The sequence below is a fragment of the Oncorhynchus masou genome, chromosome 3, assembly GCF_036934945.1.
Source record: "Oncorhynchus masou masou isolate Uvic2021 chromosome 3, UVic_Omas_1.1, whole genome shotgun sequence".
Lineage (NCBI taxonomy): Eukaryota > Metazoa > Chordata > Actinopteri > Salmoniformes > Salmonidae > Oncorhynchus > Oncorhynchus masou.
In genome coordinates this window covers 48,227,106-48,241,974 of record NC_088214.1, presented here as the reverse complement: position 1 = coordinate 48,241,974, position 14,869 = coordinate 48,227,106, and the positions used below count along the sequence as shown (strand labels likewise).

At 40.7% G+C, this 14,869-nt stretch overlaps 1 protein-coding gene across 1 annotated transcript; it reads right to left on the bottom strand.

Moving 5' to 3' along the window:
• Nucleotides 1-6,172: 6,172 nt before the first annotated feature.
• On the bottom strand, nt 6,173-9,887 carry cldn15la (claudin 15-like a). Its single transcript, XM_064943051.1, has 5 exons — nt 9,399-9,887; nt 7,779-7,943; nt 7,185-7,266; nt 6,909-7,022; nt 6,173-6,495 (listed from the first exon to the last, which is right to left on the bottom strand). The coding sequence occupies exons 1-5, from the start codon at nt 9,613-9,615 to the stop codon at nt 6,411-6,413; spliced, it is 663 nt and encodes a 220-aa protein (XP_064799123.1). The 5' UTR covers nt 9,616-9,887; the 3' UTR covers nt 6,173-6,410.
• Between the last annotated feature and the right edge of the window lie 4,982 nt (nt 9,888-14,869).

Below are 14,869 nucleotides of genomic sequence, written 5' to 3'. Positions count from 1 at the left end.
ACTTGCATAATCAGAAGCACACATACAAATTACACACATATAAACACACTACTCCACCTTAATGCCTCTAAAGCCCAGTTCAGATAGAACAGCTGACATGAGACGAGACAAAACTAGCTCGTTTTAGAATGTTGTGTTGTACAACAGCTGACTAAGAGCCAATTTATGCTTGATCCGAAAATGTGGTCGGAGGCGCCTTATGGATGGTGTGACATAATTGCGTAGCCTCCGCATCGCCGTGGGCCTCCCAAATGTTTTAACAATGCGGAAGGCTCCGTATAGATCCTCATTACGTGATTGGTTGACGATAGGCGGGAGGGGTCCTGTATAAACACACTTCCTTGACAACTTTCTTCTCAACAGCTCTGCTCCGCGAAGAGCAAGAAGTATGAATGGCCTGATTTCTGCAGAGGCTGTATCACTGTAAATGCAGAACTCGGACTGACCATGCAGAGCCTTTAAAGACCGGGCATTCAGATCAAAAAAATATGAGAAGTGCAGTTGAGACCGTTTCCACGGTTATGGTGCCTCTTTAAAATGACTGATGAAATAAAGTTGCCACTTGCTGTAGTGAAGTGTTATAGCAAACGAGTGTCCTGAAATAAATGCAACAGAAACAGGGCACACTTTGTCAGGTAAACATCAGCAAGCTAGGCTAGCTGTGTGCAAGCTATAGCTAGCTGGCTCTCTGCTTGACTAGCTAGCTGCACACAGAACATTCGCGCACTGTTCTCTGATTGATCCATTTCGCCGGTCTCGTCGCAAGACTTTAACAGGAGAAGCAAGCTACAGCATGAAGCCCAAGCCTCTGCTATGCACTGTACATTCCACAAGCATTGCCTTTTTCACCTCGTAGCTGTGTAACCCAAAACCTAAGTTGCATTGTGATTGGACAAAAGCATTGACTGTACAGCCCCTCCCTAGAACTTATTATTATAAGGATTTGATGTTTGATGTTGAATCTTGGAAACTCCAGCCGACGACATGAGAGGTTCCTAAACTAGACCTTCAGATTAAGCAAACTTTGTTCTAAAACTCATGAAGACCATCCCGTGGCGTCTTGTCTTACGTATCTGAACTTGGCTTCAGACCAAAATCTTTTGCACACGCACATAATGCATACAGGCCTAGAGAGGATCAGCTCACACTTAAACGGTCTCTCTATATCTTACATGTGCTGTGTGATAAATACTTAATCAGAAGTAGAAACAATAACAAAAAGTCTACCCATCCCTATTTCAGAAACATGCAAAGGGATGGAGAAATGTAACCACTCAAATTCATAGAACTATGGACGCAAAGACTGACCATCCATGATATCAAAATGATAGTTTTAATCATGTTCCGAGCCTATATGGTGTTTGTTTGTAAGTCTTTAGCTAAAAACATGTTGATTCTTGGAAACTCCAGCAGTCAACATGAGATGTTCTAAAACTAAAACCAAACGTCTCTAAAACTGTTCTAAAACCGATCATCCTTAAAGGGAAATTTCACTGCTGCTCTATTTCACTGGATATGTTCTTAACATGTCCTGTGTCATAAAACTGGAGACTTTCTTCACTACACACAGATACAAGGGTTTCTGCATCACAGCAGTAGAAACAGGCCATCTACATGGTCTGGTTGTAGGCAAACCACAATGTCCTAAATTCATAGCGATTTCAGGACATAGTACCGCCCCAGAGAAGGTGGATCCAGTTGATGTGGAGAAATATCAAAATGTCTGTATTTGTAGCCAGCACTTTCAGCGAGAGGATTTTTGAAACGGAACTGAATCTCAACTGATTGGGGGTTGCAAGGTCGAACATTGTAATGTGATGCTATTCCATCGATTTTCCCTTTCATTTCAAAGTGGGGCAGCAGCGTAGCCTAGTGGTTCGAGCGGTGGCCTAGCAACCATAAAGGTTGCAAGTTCAAATCCCTGAGCTGACAAGGTAAAAATCTATCATTCTGAACTTGGCTAAATTAACTCACTGTTCCTAAACTGTCATTGAAAATAAGAATTTGTTCTTAACTGACTTGCCTAGTTAAAAAAAGACAAAGGCATCCATTCAGCCAACATCATCATAGCAGAAAAGAAGTCAAGCTGAGGTAGCTAGTGAACGAACTACCACAGAAGCTTATGTGACTGTGTTCTATTTGGAGTCTCATCAACACCAATCTCATCTGTAGAGGCATCAACACCAAGCTCTGCACCAGGAACTAATTTAATTCACCTTGCTAAATCTTTCCACGATGAGCAAATACATATACTGGAGCTAGGCAATAACACAGTCAATATTGTGCTTTCGTAAACTATTGTCATAGTTGGTGTGTTTACAAGTAGGCTACATTGTCTTTTGTAGTTTTCTCTGTATTGTGGATGCTTAGTTGATTGTTCATGCAAGACTTGAAGTCTAAATGAGAGAAGGAGGTATTAGTAAGAAGGGGGTGGGTGATGGATTGATGTCTGTTGGGGTATTGTGTGTGAAGGTTAGTGGGTCGATATAGTACTTTGTTTGAGTGTGTATTGATGGGGACAAAGTAGTCAGATGTTGGCTTATCACTTACTACTTAGTGTTTCCCACAGACTAATCCTACTACTGCTGGTGACCTGGACACCAGCTTCAGTAGTACAGCGCCTGTAGACCCATTGGATGAAATATTACAGTTCTGCAAAGGGAATACTGAATACTTTGGGGTTTTTGGGTGGTGCAGTGAGGTGTGCAGAGTCATTTTTATTGAGGTTATGGGACCTTTCACATCTCCTCTTGAGAGTTATCAACTTCTTTGTATCCAAGCTGCACTGTCTGTGAGAGAAAGACTGGTACCAATTATATGCATATCCTGGCTTCTGGGCCTGATCATCAGGCAGTTTACTTTGGGCACGTCATTCAGACAGGAAGAGGAGAAAAAGGGGCCCTAAGAAGTTATGGGACCTTTCACATCTCTTGAGAGTCATCTTCTTTGTATCCAAGCTGTATTGTCTGTGAGAGAAAGACAAAAAAAACTATTAGACATTCATGGTCAATCATTGTGTACTGTCTGTATTCCTACTGTATCAGCATGGTGTAGAATATGAGACATCTCACAGACATACTGTACGTTAGCTAGCTAGTGTGACATACACATAATGTATGGTCACATTTGTGTTTATGTATTGTTTCTTTGTAATGGGGAAGAATGCTTTTACTGAAATGTCTGTCCTCCAAGGTCTCGCCATTGCGATGCATTTAAACTACTGTTGGCCAGTAGGGGGCAGTGAGACGTGTTAGCTTTGCACTGGGACTATATGCGATCCTGCACCTGTGTGTTCTCATAATTGAGAGAACCTTTGAAAAGAGATGCCACGTTCTCCTGTTTCATCATTTATCCTGTGTTACAGGAACTATTATCTGCTGCACCAGATGTACTGAAGCTAGCTAGTCTAGTTAGCTAGCTAGATATTCCATTAGATTACATTTTAGGTATAGCAAACAAAGCTAGCTAGCTAAACTTAGCTAGCTTAGCTTGAAGTGGTACTAGCAAGCCCCTTATATTGCTAGTAGTCCTAAGCAGTTAGTGCTTTTTGAGGTCTGTTTGGTTTCGTTACGATTATTCAAAAAAATATATCAAGGTTTTCAATTTAGGTTTCAATTATTATCTTTGACATTAAATGCTCTACGCATCATGTGGGTTGAATGCTGTAATAGCACAGAACATAACAACTAATAAAAGTCCCATGATTTAGTTACTGTCCATTACTGCTTATCACTTATTAACTATCATCTATTCACAATACTTTACTTTAATTAAACATTCAACTAATAAAAGTCCCATGATTTAGTTACTGTCCATTATTGCTTATCACTTATTAACTATCATCTATTCACAATACTTTACTTTAATTAAACATTTAAATTGTTGTGTATATTACATTTGTTTTCTTTGGTTACTTTATTATATAATTACAAGTAATCACCCCCTTTCTATTGAGTTGCTGGCTACGATTGACAAAATCCCTATTTTAGTAGTTCTTCAAAGTAAATAAGGCATACTTTTATGACTACTAAATAGTAACTATCAGTCATTTAGAGCATGTATTTTCAGGTAACTGCTGCCCTCTCCATCGAGCATTCTTCTGTCTCTTTTACATTGCAGGCTTAAACTAAAATGGGAAGAGAAATCCTCAGAAGCAGCCATTGTGATCATTTAGCAATCTCAGATAAACAGTGCACTGTAACAAAGCTCCCGTTAACCTGTAAACTAGTACCACCCCATTTTGAAAAGTCTGCCTTCGAGGGTGGAAAAAGGAAGTAGGTCTCCGGTCAGGATGTAGTCTTTACAAAGCCAGGGAAAATTAGTCAACCTAGATAACATGCAATGTCTTGGAAGATAGGAACATCATTGAAATGTACAATGGCTCTATTGAATAAGGACAACCATATCTATTAGCCGCTAGCGTTGTCCAGCCAACCTTTTGATACAGGAAGCAGTATCAAAATTGTCACCTGTAACAAAATGAAACGCACTGTGGTCAATCACTGAGGGCAATCCAAGGTTTAAGAGTAGTAGCAGAGGCACTTTGAGAAATAATATTACCATAGTCAAGAACAGATAAAAAGGTTGATTGAATAATCTGTTTAGAGAAAGGCACAATCTATTTCTGTAGAAAAAGACGACTTTAAATCTTAGCTTCTTAACCCCATCAATCACGATGGCCTGAGTTCTGTCACTAAGAAACCATGAGCAGGTCTATCAGAGCTCAGGCCTTATTCAATTAAATAGCATGATCAACGGTATCAAAAGCTTTCGACAGGTCCATAAACAAAGCAGTACATTTCAGTTTAGTGTCTAGAGCATTGACAAGATCATTAATTAACCTCTTAAAGCTAGGGGGCACTATTTTTATGTTTGGAAAAATAACGTTCCCAAAGTAAATGGCCTATTTCTCAGGACCAGATGCTAGAATATGCATATAATTGACAGATTAGGATAGAAAACACTGAATTTTGTCTGTGAGTTAAACAGAACTGATATTTCAGGCTAAAACCTGAGGAAAATCCAATCAGGAAGTGCCCCTGTTTTTGAAACCTCTCTGTTGTTATGCATCCCTATTGCCCATTTAAGGGGATATCAACCAGATTCCTTTTTCTATGGCTTCCCTAAGGTGTCAACAGCCTTTAGACATAGTTTCAGGCTTTTATTTTGAAGAATGGGGTTAGTGGATAGGTGGAGGCTCTCAGAGTGAGTTGTGTGCAAAGAGAAAAGTGGGAATTGTTACTCCCTGGTCCTAGTGAAAAGCCAACTGTCCCGGTTGATATATTATCGAATAGATATTTGAGAAACACCTTGAGGATTGATTATAAAAAAACGTTTGACATTTTTCTGTGGACATTATGGATATAATTTGGAATTTTTGTCTGCGTTGTCGTGACCGCTCTTTCTGGTGGATTCCTGGGCATAACGCACCAAACTAACGGAGGTATTTGGATATAACAAATATCTTCATGGAACAAAAAGCACATTTGTTGTCTAACTGGGAGTCTCGTGAGTGAAAACAACCGATTAATTTGATTGCTTTTCTGATTTTCGTGACCAAGTTACCTGATGCTAAGTGTACTTATTGTTTTTTCGAGCGATCGATAAACTTACACAAACGCTTGTATTGCTTTCGCTGTAAAGCATAATTTCACAATCTGAGACGACAGGTGGATTAACAAAAGGCTGAACTGTGTTTTGCAATATTGCACTTGTAATTTCATGAATATGAATAATTTCTAGTAATATTCTTTGACTGTGGCGCTATGCTATTCAGCGTTGCTGATGACAATTATCCTGTATAATATGCTATTCAGCGTTGTGGTTGCTGTAATAGTGTTGTGCCCAGGCCTAAACCCTGATTGGTTTACATTCAAAATACACTTCTCAGATAAAAAAGAGCAAAGTTGTACATTTACCAAGGATTCAAGAATAATCTTAGCTAGACAAGGAAGCCTTGAAATGGGGTGATTATTATTAAAATCACTACTGTTATTAAGATCACTCCTACTATGTAGTGAAACTGGAAAAACAGCCCAAATGGATTTCTAGCAGTGAAGTTTCCCTTTAAGACCGCTGCAGTGTGTCTCATCTTGTGTATCTGAAGCTTTATGCATTAACACATTTTAGTAAGGCAGTTTAGTTGCATAAAATGACGACAAACACCAAAACATATATCAAATGAACGTTTATTCGGAGGATAGCAAATTCCACACAAACAGATCCCATTACCAATAGTTCAACTCCAAATTATTCCAGTTTTTTTTGTTGCATCAACCTCAAAATCCTTCAAAAAAATTAGCAAAATTCATGGTGAAAGAGAAAAAGAAAAACATGGGTAACAACAGTCAAATATGTGCTCTTAAATGTGAGCGTCACAAAAGTGGGAGAGGGGAGGTGGTAGGGAAGTCTTAGACGTAGGCTTTGGTGGAATCCGGCTCAGACCTGGCAGCAGGTGCGTAGATTGTTTTCGGCTGACTCGTTGCGTAGTAACCTCTGGATTACATCAAAGACAGAACAGAAGGTCAGAGAGGGGGCAGACAAACTAAACAACAGGTGAAAAAGCAAAAGGTGGCACAAAATGTAAATGAGACAAAACAAGTGGAATAAACCAAAGTCAACGTGAAGCTTAAGGAGAAGCAAGGTAGGCAGACAAAACACATGAAACAAGTGAGACACAGAAGTAGAAGAAGAAAAAGAAAGAAAATGTGACAGTGAGGTCGGTTACAGTAGTGTTTTTCAACTCCGGTCCTCATGTACCCCACATTTGAGTTTAATGAGGTATGTTTGCATGGAACAAAACATTTGTAACACGGGGGGGTAATCAGGAAGTGGAGTTTAAGAACACTGAGCTACAGGGTATGTGAAAGTACTGATGAGAGGTGAAGGAAGTCGAATGAAAGACCTACGCTTTAGGCTTTTCACTTTTTGCCCTCTTGCAGGCACAGCAGAGAAGAGATCCTCCCAGCATGGACAGAGAGGCTGCACCCCAGCCCAGGAAGAGACCAGTGCCCAACTCAAACCTGCACACAACAAAAATCAGTAAGGAACAAAACAATATGTATACAGTATGTAGTTATGTCTTATTATGTGCATCAAAGGGTGTGTCACATCTTCTATGTGTATGAATTTAATTTATTGTTGTGGTTGCTGAAAAAATGGTGTTGTTTGGTCTTCCCACTTACTTCACCCCACCAAAGAATGGGTTGTTAAAGTCCTCTACAACTCGGGTGGCGTACCAAGAACAGCAGATCAGCTCGCAGAGACCTGTAGAAGAGAAAGACACTTTCTATGAGAGCGATGAAGAGCAGAAGAGACATGTGAGGTTAGGGAAAGAAAGAAAGAAAGAAAGAAAGAAAGAAAGAAAGAAAGAAAGAAAGAAAAAAAGAAAGAAAGAAAGAAAGAAAGAGGAAGGTAGACAGAAAGAGGAAAATGGAAGCGAGAACAGGGAAAGCTGAAACGAAACAGAATGAAGAAACAAGAGGTAAAGGTGTAAAGGGGGAAGGAAAAAAATGGGATGAAAGATGAGAGAGAAGTGAACCACGGTGAACAAAATAAAGACGTGAAAAAGGGACTCAATGACAAAACAAGAAAAGGATTGTCAGATATCTTTCACCTCTTACTCTGACGCTATCACCATGAATGGGTAACGTACATCAGAACAGTTAGGGATATCGAATTCTGTTAACTTTTCCAAACGTAACGAGTTTTTCAGAAAAACAGGAACCATAGGAAAGTTTATGCAACTTTGCAACAATAGGTAGTAAATCTGAACTCACCAGCGAGGATAAAGAGGCATCCACCAGTGACGGCAATCTTGGCCTTTGCCTGCTCCGTGGCACTGCCAATCTTAATGCACTTTAGCCCCAGCAGAGACACGATCATAGACACCAGCCCTAAGAGCAGACTGATGATCATCAGGGCACGGCTCGCCTGTACATGGCCTGAGGGGAGGGGAAGGAAGGGAAGAGAGAGATGAGAGGAAGAGTTGCATATTAAAACACAGCTAGACATCAGCTACACAACATTAAGTTGAAGAGTAATTTGTTAATTTGGAAACTGTATACATGTACATACATAATTACTGGTTTGTTGGTGGATGAGACTAAGACAATGGTAGACATTTTCAAAGGAGTACTATCAAATGTCCCAAGAAATAGGCACAATGCAGAGAACATGTCCTTTATAAATGTCAAGGAACTGTATTCTGAACATGAAAAAATAGCATACGTATGCTAATGGTGAAACTTAACAAAACATCCCAGGATATTTCCATAGTGGTATTGTAATAACATGTTTTTTTTTTAATCCCAGCCCATCACATTTCTAAACTGAATTTAATCTGACCAGTTTTCAGCAGTTAATCATAAGGTTGTTATTAGCTAGTTGATATTTTTGCAATTCAACAAAATACTGTATCTACAAATCACCCTTTAGATTGCAAATAACTGCTATCAAAGCCAAAGACCTAATAACCCAGATTCATTTCTGCCTATAATTAGAACTGCTACTTTGACATTGGCCAAGGTGCAGTAGCTTCCCTCCATTTCCTTGTCATAGGAGCACAAAATGTCCACCATTATGACCCACATCACTGGCCTTAGGAAGGATACAAAGATAGAAGAAAAAAAACAAGAAGAAAAATAGAGATTCAATTCTCGAAGAGAGTTCAAATGTGACCAAGAGGTTAAAGCGTTGGGCCAGTAACTGAAAAGTCGCTGGTTCGAATACCCGACACGATGTGCCTTTGAGCAAGGCAGTTAACCCTAATGGACCAGGGGTGCTGTACTACTATGGCTGACCCTGTAAATTGCACCTTATCTGAAACTTTCATTAAGAGTTAACATTATTCTACAGTTGTAATATTAAAAACGCCTACATTTGAAGTTACATTTAGGCGGGAAAGAAGTGGGTCCGAATTGCACCCAAAGGATATTCATATTCGCCTTTTTCATGAAAGCTCACAGAAAACAATGCAAAGATACATTTATCTTCTTGCCACGGTAGAAAGTAATTGGACATAATTATTGTTAATAGTTACATTATCTTACTTTAATCATATCAGATATAGCCACAGGTGTGCCCTGACCTCTCCCCACCAAAGATGCCAGTCACTCTAAGACTGGCAATGCTGGGTCTTGTTCAGTAAAGCACACCAAAAGAAAAACATTGAAAAACATTTTGCAATTGACAACGAGAATTAGTGTCATTTGACCAATTCAGGTTGTACCTCCCCATTACACTCCGTTTCAAAGCGTTTTCTCCCTGTCTGAGTTGGTGGCGACGGTTAGAAGGGTTTCAAAGCGTTTTCTCCCTGTCTGAGTTGGTGGCGACGGTTAGAAGGGTTTCAAAGCGTTTTCTCCCTGTCTGAGTTGGTGGCGACGGTTACAGGTTCTTACCGGGGAGGCCGAGCAGGGACTCGAAGTCGCGGCACTCAGCGATTCCAGAGCTGTCTTCGGCACAGGAGTGCCACAGGTTCTCATACTGCCGGTTGGAGATGATGACACTGCCAGAGACTGAGGACACCTTCCAGTAGTCGTTGGCGAGAGCCGTACCAGTGATCAGCCAGCTGGCGATACACATGAAGAATCCGGTTGCCTCCACAGCGGTCGACATGGTCGGAACCTTTCACAACACACCAGATGGAAAGGATTCCCAAAATACAGAGAAAATACAGAACTACAGGGCCAAATAGGTGAAAGAAATTCCAGAAAAATGTAACGACGCAAAAAAACGACACTACAGACAGGGTATGACCTAAAAACAACCCCAAAAACAACCTTTTAAAATCTTCCAATGTATGCACAGAGGACTGAAGGTAGAGATGTGTGGGGTGGATGTGAGCTAGTGTCTCTATCTGTTCGTTGTGCTTCCTATATCTCAGGTCCCTGGCTCTGACATGAGGACTTTACACCCTACCAGGGGCCATAAAGTTAGTGGAGCCGCACCCATATGGGCCCTCTCTACCACCTCCCCCACTTCTCTCCAACCCTACTGATTATGATGACGTGATAAGGATGGAAGACCTTAGTGGCCACACCCAAACCAGGCCCTCGATACTCTTGCCTCCTGCTCTGCTCCATTCTCCTAAGTTTGTGTTGACAATGATGATGATGAAGATGATGATGAAGGGAATAGTCACTTCTTCTGTTGTGGTGACAGAGTTACAACATGCGGTCTATTTCCTGTCGTAAAGGGAAGACATATCTGGCACCTCCTCGTCAACTTTTGGTGTTCTGTAATTTAACCCCCAAATCAAAACTTTAGTGCTGTCACAATAAGTCTAGAAGTCTAAATACACGTTTAGTAAAAATGTTTTTAATCAATTATTGGACTTAGACATAACTACAACAGCATCGGCTGTCAAAATATTACCGGTTTTGACTTAATTTGACATTAATAACAGACCCATTTGCTGCATTTACATGTTCTCCTGCTAGAAGATGGTACTCGAAATGGGTCACTGAACAATCTGTCATAGATGAAAACACTACTGAAATATCCTTGCTAATGATTGGCAAGAAACGAAGATAATGATTTTATGACCACATGAATTTCCCTCCTGTCGCTAAGCCACAAAATGCTACGTGAAACAGCTACTCATTTTTGTGTGTGTGCTTGTGATTCCAACTGTGGGTGCCCATATAATGAACTAATCAATACTACTACACAGATGAAAAATTGTTTGGTGACCAATGGAATATGTTGCTGCACTGTAGTACATTGTTCTGATATTTAATACTTGTACGGTTAAACTGCAACATAGTAAATCTGTCTTCAACTGCTCCTGCTCTGATAGCTTTCAATGTCAGCTATCAATATTAGTTTGCCCTCTCATATCTCAAAGAAATAGTTGGGCATGATCCAATATTTATTTTTTCGCACCATATGTGCTTAATGGTGTCATTCTACATCAACGGGTGTTATTACCATTTGACCTTCCGCTGTTCATGTTTAGTATTAAAGAAGCTTCTCTTTTTAAACCGTGGGTGTGCCCACTGTGGTTTCAGCTTGCAAAACTGATTAGACCTACATCAAGTTTACAACATGGGTTTCCACAACATAGGCTCAGAACAGGCATGGTGAATTAAATATTTGATACCACATACAATATTTGTTTAAAAAAAAATAGTTGAACCCTTCAACCGAAGAACTATGGTGACATGGTATATTTGTAGTTGTATAGTGAATATAAATAATCCATAGTCTTGATATTCAGACTATAAATATACAAATTGTACAGTACAATACATATCCGTTGAGGGAACTTAAAATGAGATCAGTAATCAGCTGAAAATGAAAAATGCACATATTTGGTTCTTCGGTTGAATGATTCAGTTTTTGGAGTGTGTACCATCTTTGTAGATAATTGAGGAATGTTTTTTTTTTGCTTTTTGGGGGTGGCACCATTTGCAGTTGTTCCACAGGTACATGTTCCACATATACATGTTCCAAAAAACAGGAAGTTACAAGATCATGTACTCTAAATATGAAGCTGGATTAATCACCTGAGCAATAAACATGATTATGTTCAGGTAAATAATTTGACTGAGTCTGAAAATATGTATCTAACCTAGAGCTATTCAAAATCCTTGAGCCTGTTTCAGAAGAGACGATTTCTCTCTTGAGAACAACTTTTTTTTTTTTGCTTTGGTTTAGGATATACAGTGCCTAGTGAAAGTCTGCACACCTCTTGCACTGCCTTCACATTTTAAATAAATGGAGCCTTAAAATGAAATAAAAAAGGGATTCCAATTGTTTTTTTCCCTACAGAACTACACAACTCCCCATTTTCAACATAAAATAATAATTATATACATTTTCCCAAATAAAAAAATCAGCAACCTGAAAATATCTTGATTGTGTATGTCTTCACACCCCAGAGTTGATGCTTGGTGGAAGTACCTTTGGCAGTCATTCAAACAATGTTGACTGAATTGCAAAGATTCAACTCAGACTTCGGACAAAACTTTTTCAATACCTGGTTTGCATAACCATTGCTGCCTTAGTTAGCATTTACTGCTAGATATCATAAGTTGAAATATCTTACCTACCCTACCTGCAACCGATGTTCAATTCTTTGAGCTGATCCATGCTACAACCAGTGCTCTTGCTGCCTGATATTCTGCTGAAACTAGCTATGTGTGCGGCGCACATGTAAACATATTTCATGTGCTTTGCAATTGTGTACTTTATGCATGGTTTCTCTACTGTACTACATAATTGATATGGCATATACTGTACCACCACTATACTACTTTTATATGTATTGGGGGCATTAAGAGGTGAGTATATGCAATGCCCACAACAAAATGTGGGTATATGGGATGTACCTGTGCAGGTATTCCCAAACTGGGGTACCCCCGGGAGTACGCGCAATGCCGTCGGCATTGACCCCAACGGGTCTATACATTTGGGTGAGTTTTGTTGTTGTTGCCTGAGTAACCTCGTTTCACTGCCAAAAATACATTTAAAACATCTAGTGTTCAGCGAAATAACAACACAATGTCAAGTACAGATAATTAACATCCAATCACATTAACCATTACTCTCTCAATGGGAATGGTCCGTATGTAGCCAAACATAGCTGCTGTTCATTCTGTTTGCTCAAAAATGTATAAAAGATCCACGTCCATAGAGACACATTCCAGCTCTACTGGTAGTACTGCTACTACCAGCAGTATTACACCTGCACCTGTCCATGACAAAAGCTGTTCTGCTTCCACGAGCACATCCAATGCTAGCATCAGTATTGAACAACAGACAGGGACATTGGACCATCGAAGAGGTGCAAATATGATGAGAACAACATTGATTTGGGGTTCACTTATATTGGGAGTATATTGGGAGTAGTGCCTTTCCTCAGCCACAGTGTGTTATATGTGCAAAAGTAATATCTCACAACTCGATGAAACCTTCACTCTTGCACAGACATTTAGAAACAAAACATACCAATTAGAAAAAAATAAGCCATGGGAGTTTTTGGAGCATGAATTAAGATGACTTTCGAGTAGTAAGACATGTATAAAAGCAACAGATGCCATTAATAAGAAGAGGCTAGAGGAGTCTTACATGGTGAGCTACCGAGTGGCTGGGACAGGCAAGACCCATACTATTGTGTAGGACTTAATTCTTCCTGATGCCGCAGATATGGCTGGGACAATGCTGGGGGAAAGGCAAAAAAAGGCAAAAACTATACAGACAATGAATTCATCAAACAACACTGTTTCACGACGCATCAGTGACATGGCAGGAGATGTTTTGAAACAGTTATTGCTCCACATACAAGCCAGTGAATTCTATGTGTTACAGCTGGAAGAGTCAACAGACGTGGCGGGCCTGGTACAGCTCCTGGTATATGTCTGTTACGTTAATGGGGGGTCAATTAAGGAAGACATCCTCTTCTGGAAACCACTGGAAACCAGGACAATAGGAGAGGATATTTTTAAAGTACTGGACAGCTTTGTGACATCAAATGGACTGGTGGTCAAGATGTGTTGGTATCTGTATTGATGGTGCAAAAGCCATGACAGGGAGACATAGTGGAGTAGTAACGCGCGTGCAAGCAGTTGCCCCCGTCGCCATTTGGGTCCACTGCAGCATCCACCGAGAGGCTCTTGTTGCAAAGGGAATGCCTGACAGCTTGAAAGACATTTTAGGAAACTACAGTGAAAATGGTTAACTTTGTAAAAGCAAGACCCCTGAACTCTCGTATTTTCTGCACTATGCAATGATATGGGCAGCGACCATGTAACGCTTTTACAACATACAGAAGTGCGCTGGTTATCAAGGGGCAAGGTATGGACACGTTTTCTGGAATTGAGAGACGAGCTTAAAGTTTTCTTCACTGACCATCATTTTCACTTGTCTGACCTCTTGCATGATGGCGAGTTTCTCACACGACTGGCCTATCTGGGTGATGTTTTTCTCACCTGAATGATCAGAATCTAGGATTACATTATATATTCAATGTGCGAGACAAAATTGAGGCTATGATTAAGAAGTTGGAGCTCTTCTCTGTCTGCATTAACAAGGACAACACACAGGTCTTTCCATCATTGTATGATTTGTTTGTGTGCAAATGAAGTCAAGCTTACGGACAATGTTAAAGGTGATATATAGCGACGCATCTGAGTGAGTTGGGTGCGCAATTACGCAGGTACCTTCCTGAAACAGATGACACAAACAACTGGATTCGTTATCCCTTTCATGCCCTGCCTCCAGTCCACTTACCGATATGTGATCAAGAGAACCTCATCGAAATTGCAACAAGCGGTTCTGTGAAAATTGAATTTAATCAGAGCCACTGACAAATTTCTGGATTGGGCTGCGCTCAGAGTATCCTGCATTGGCAAATCGCACTGTTAAGATACTGAATTAAAAATGTAGACCTCCACAAGTCTGGTTCATCCTTGGGAGCAATTTTCAAATACCTGAAGGTACCACATTCATCTGTCAAATCAATAGTATGCTAATATAAACACCATGGGACCTCGCAGCGTCATACCGCTCAGGAAGGAGACACGTTCTGTTTCTTAGAGATGAACGTACTTTGGTGCGAAAAGTGCAATCCCAGAGCAACAGCAAAGGACCTTTTGAAGATGTTGGAGAAAACAGGTACAAAAGTATCTATAGCCAGGTGGGAGCCCTCTGGAGGCCCTCTGGAGCCAGGTGGGGGACCTCTGGAGGCCCTCTGGAGCCAGGTGGGGGACCTCTGGAGGCTCTCTGGAGCCAGGTGGGGGCCCTCTGGAGGCCCTCTGGAGCCAGGTGGGGGACCTCTGGAGGCCCTCTGGAGCCAGGTGGGGGACCTCTGGAGGCCCTCTGGAGCCAGGTGGGGGCCCTCTGGAGGCCCTCTGGAGCCAGGTGGGGG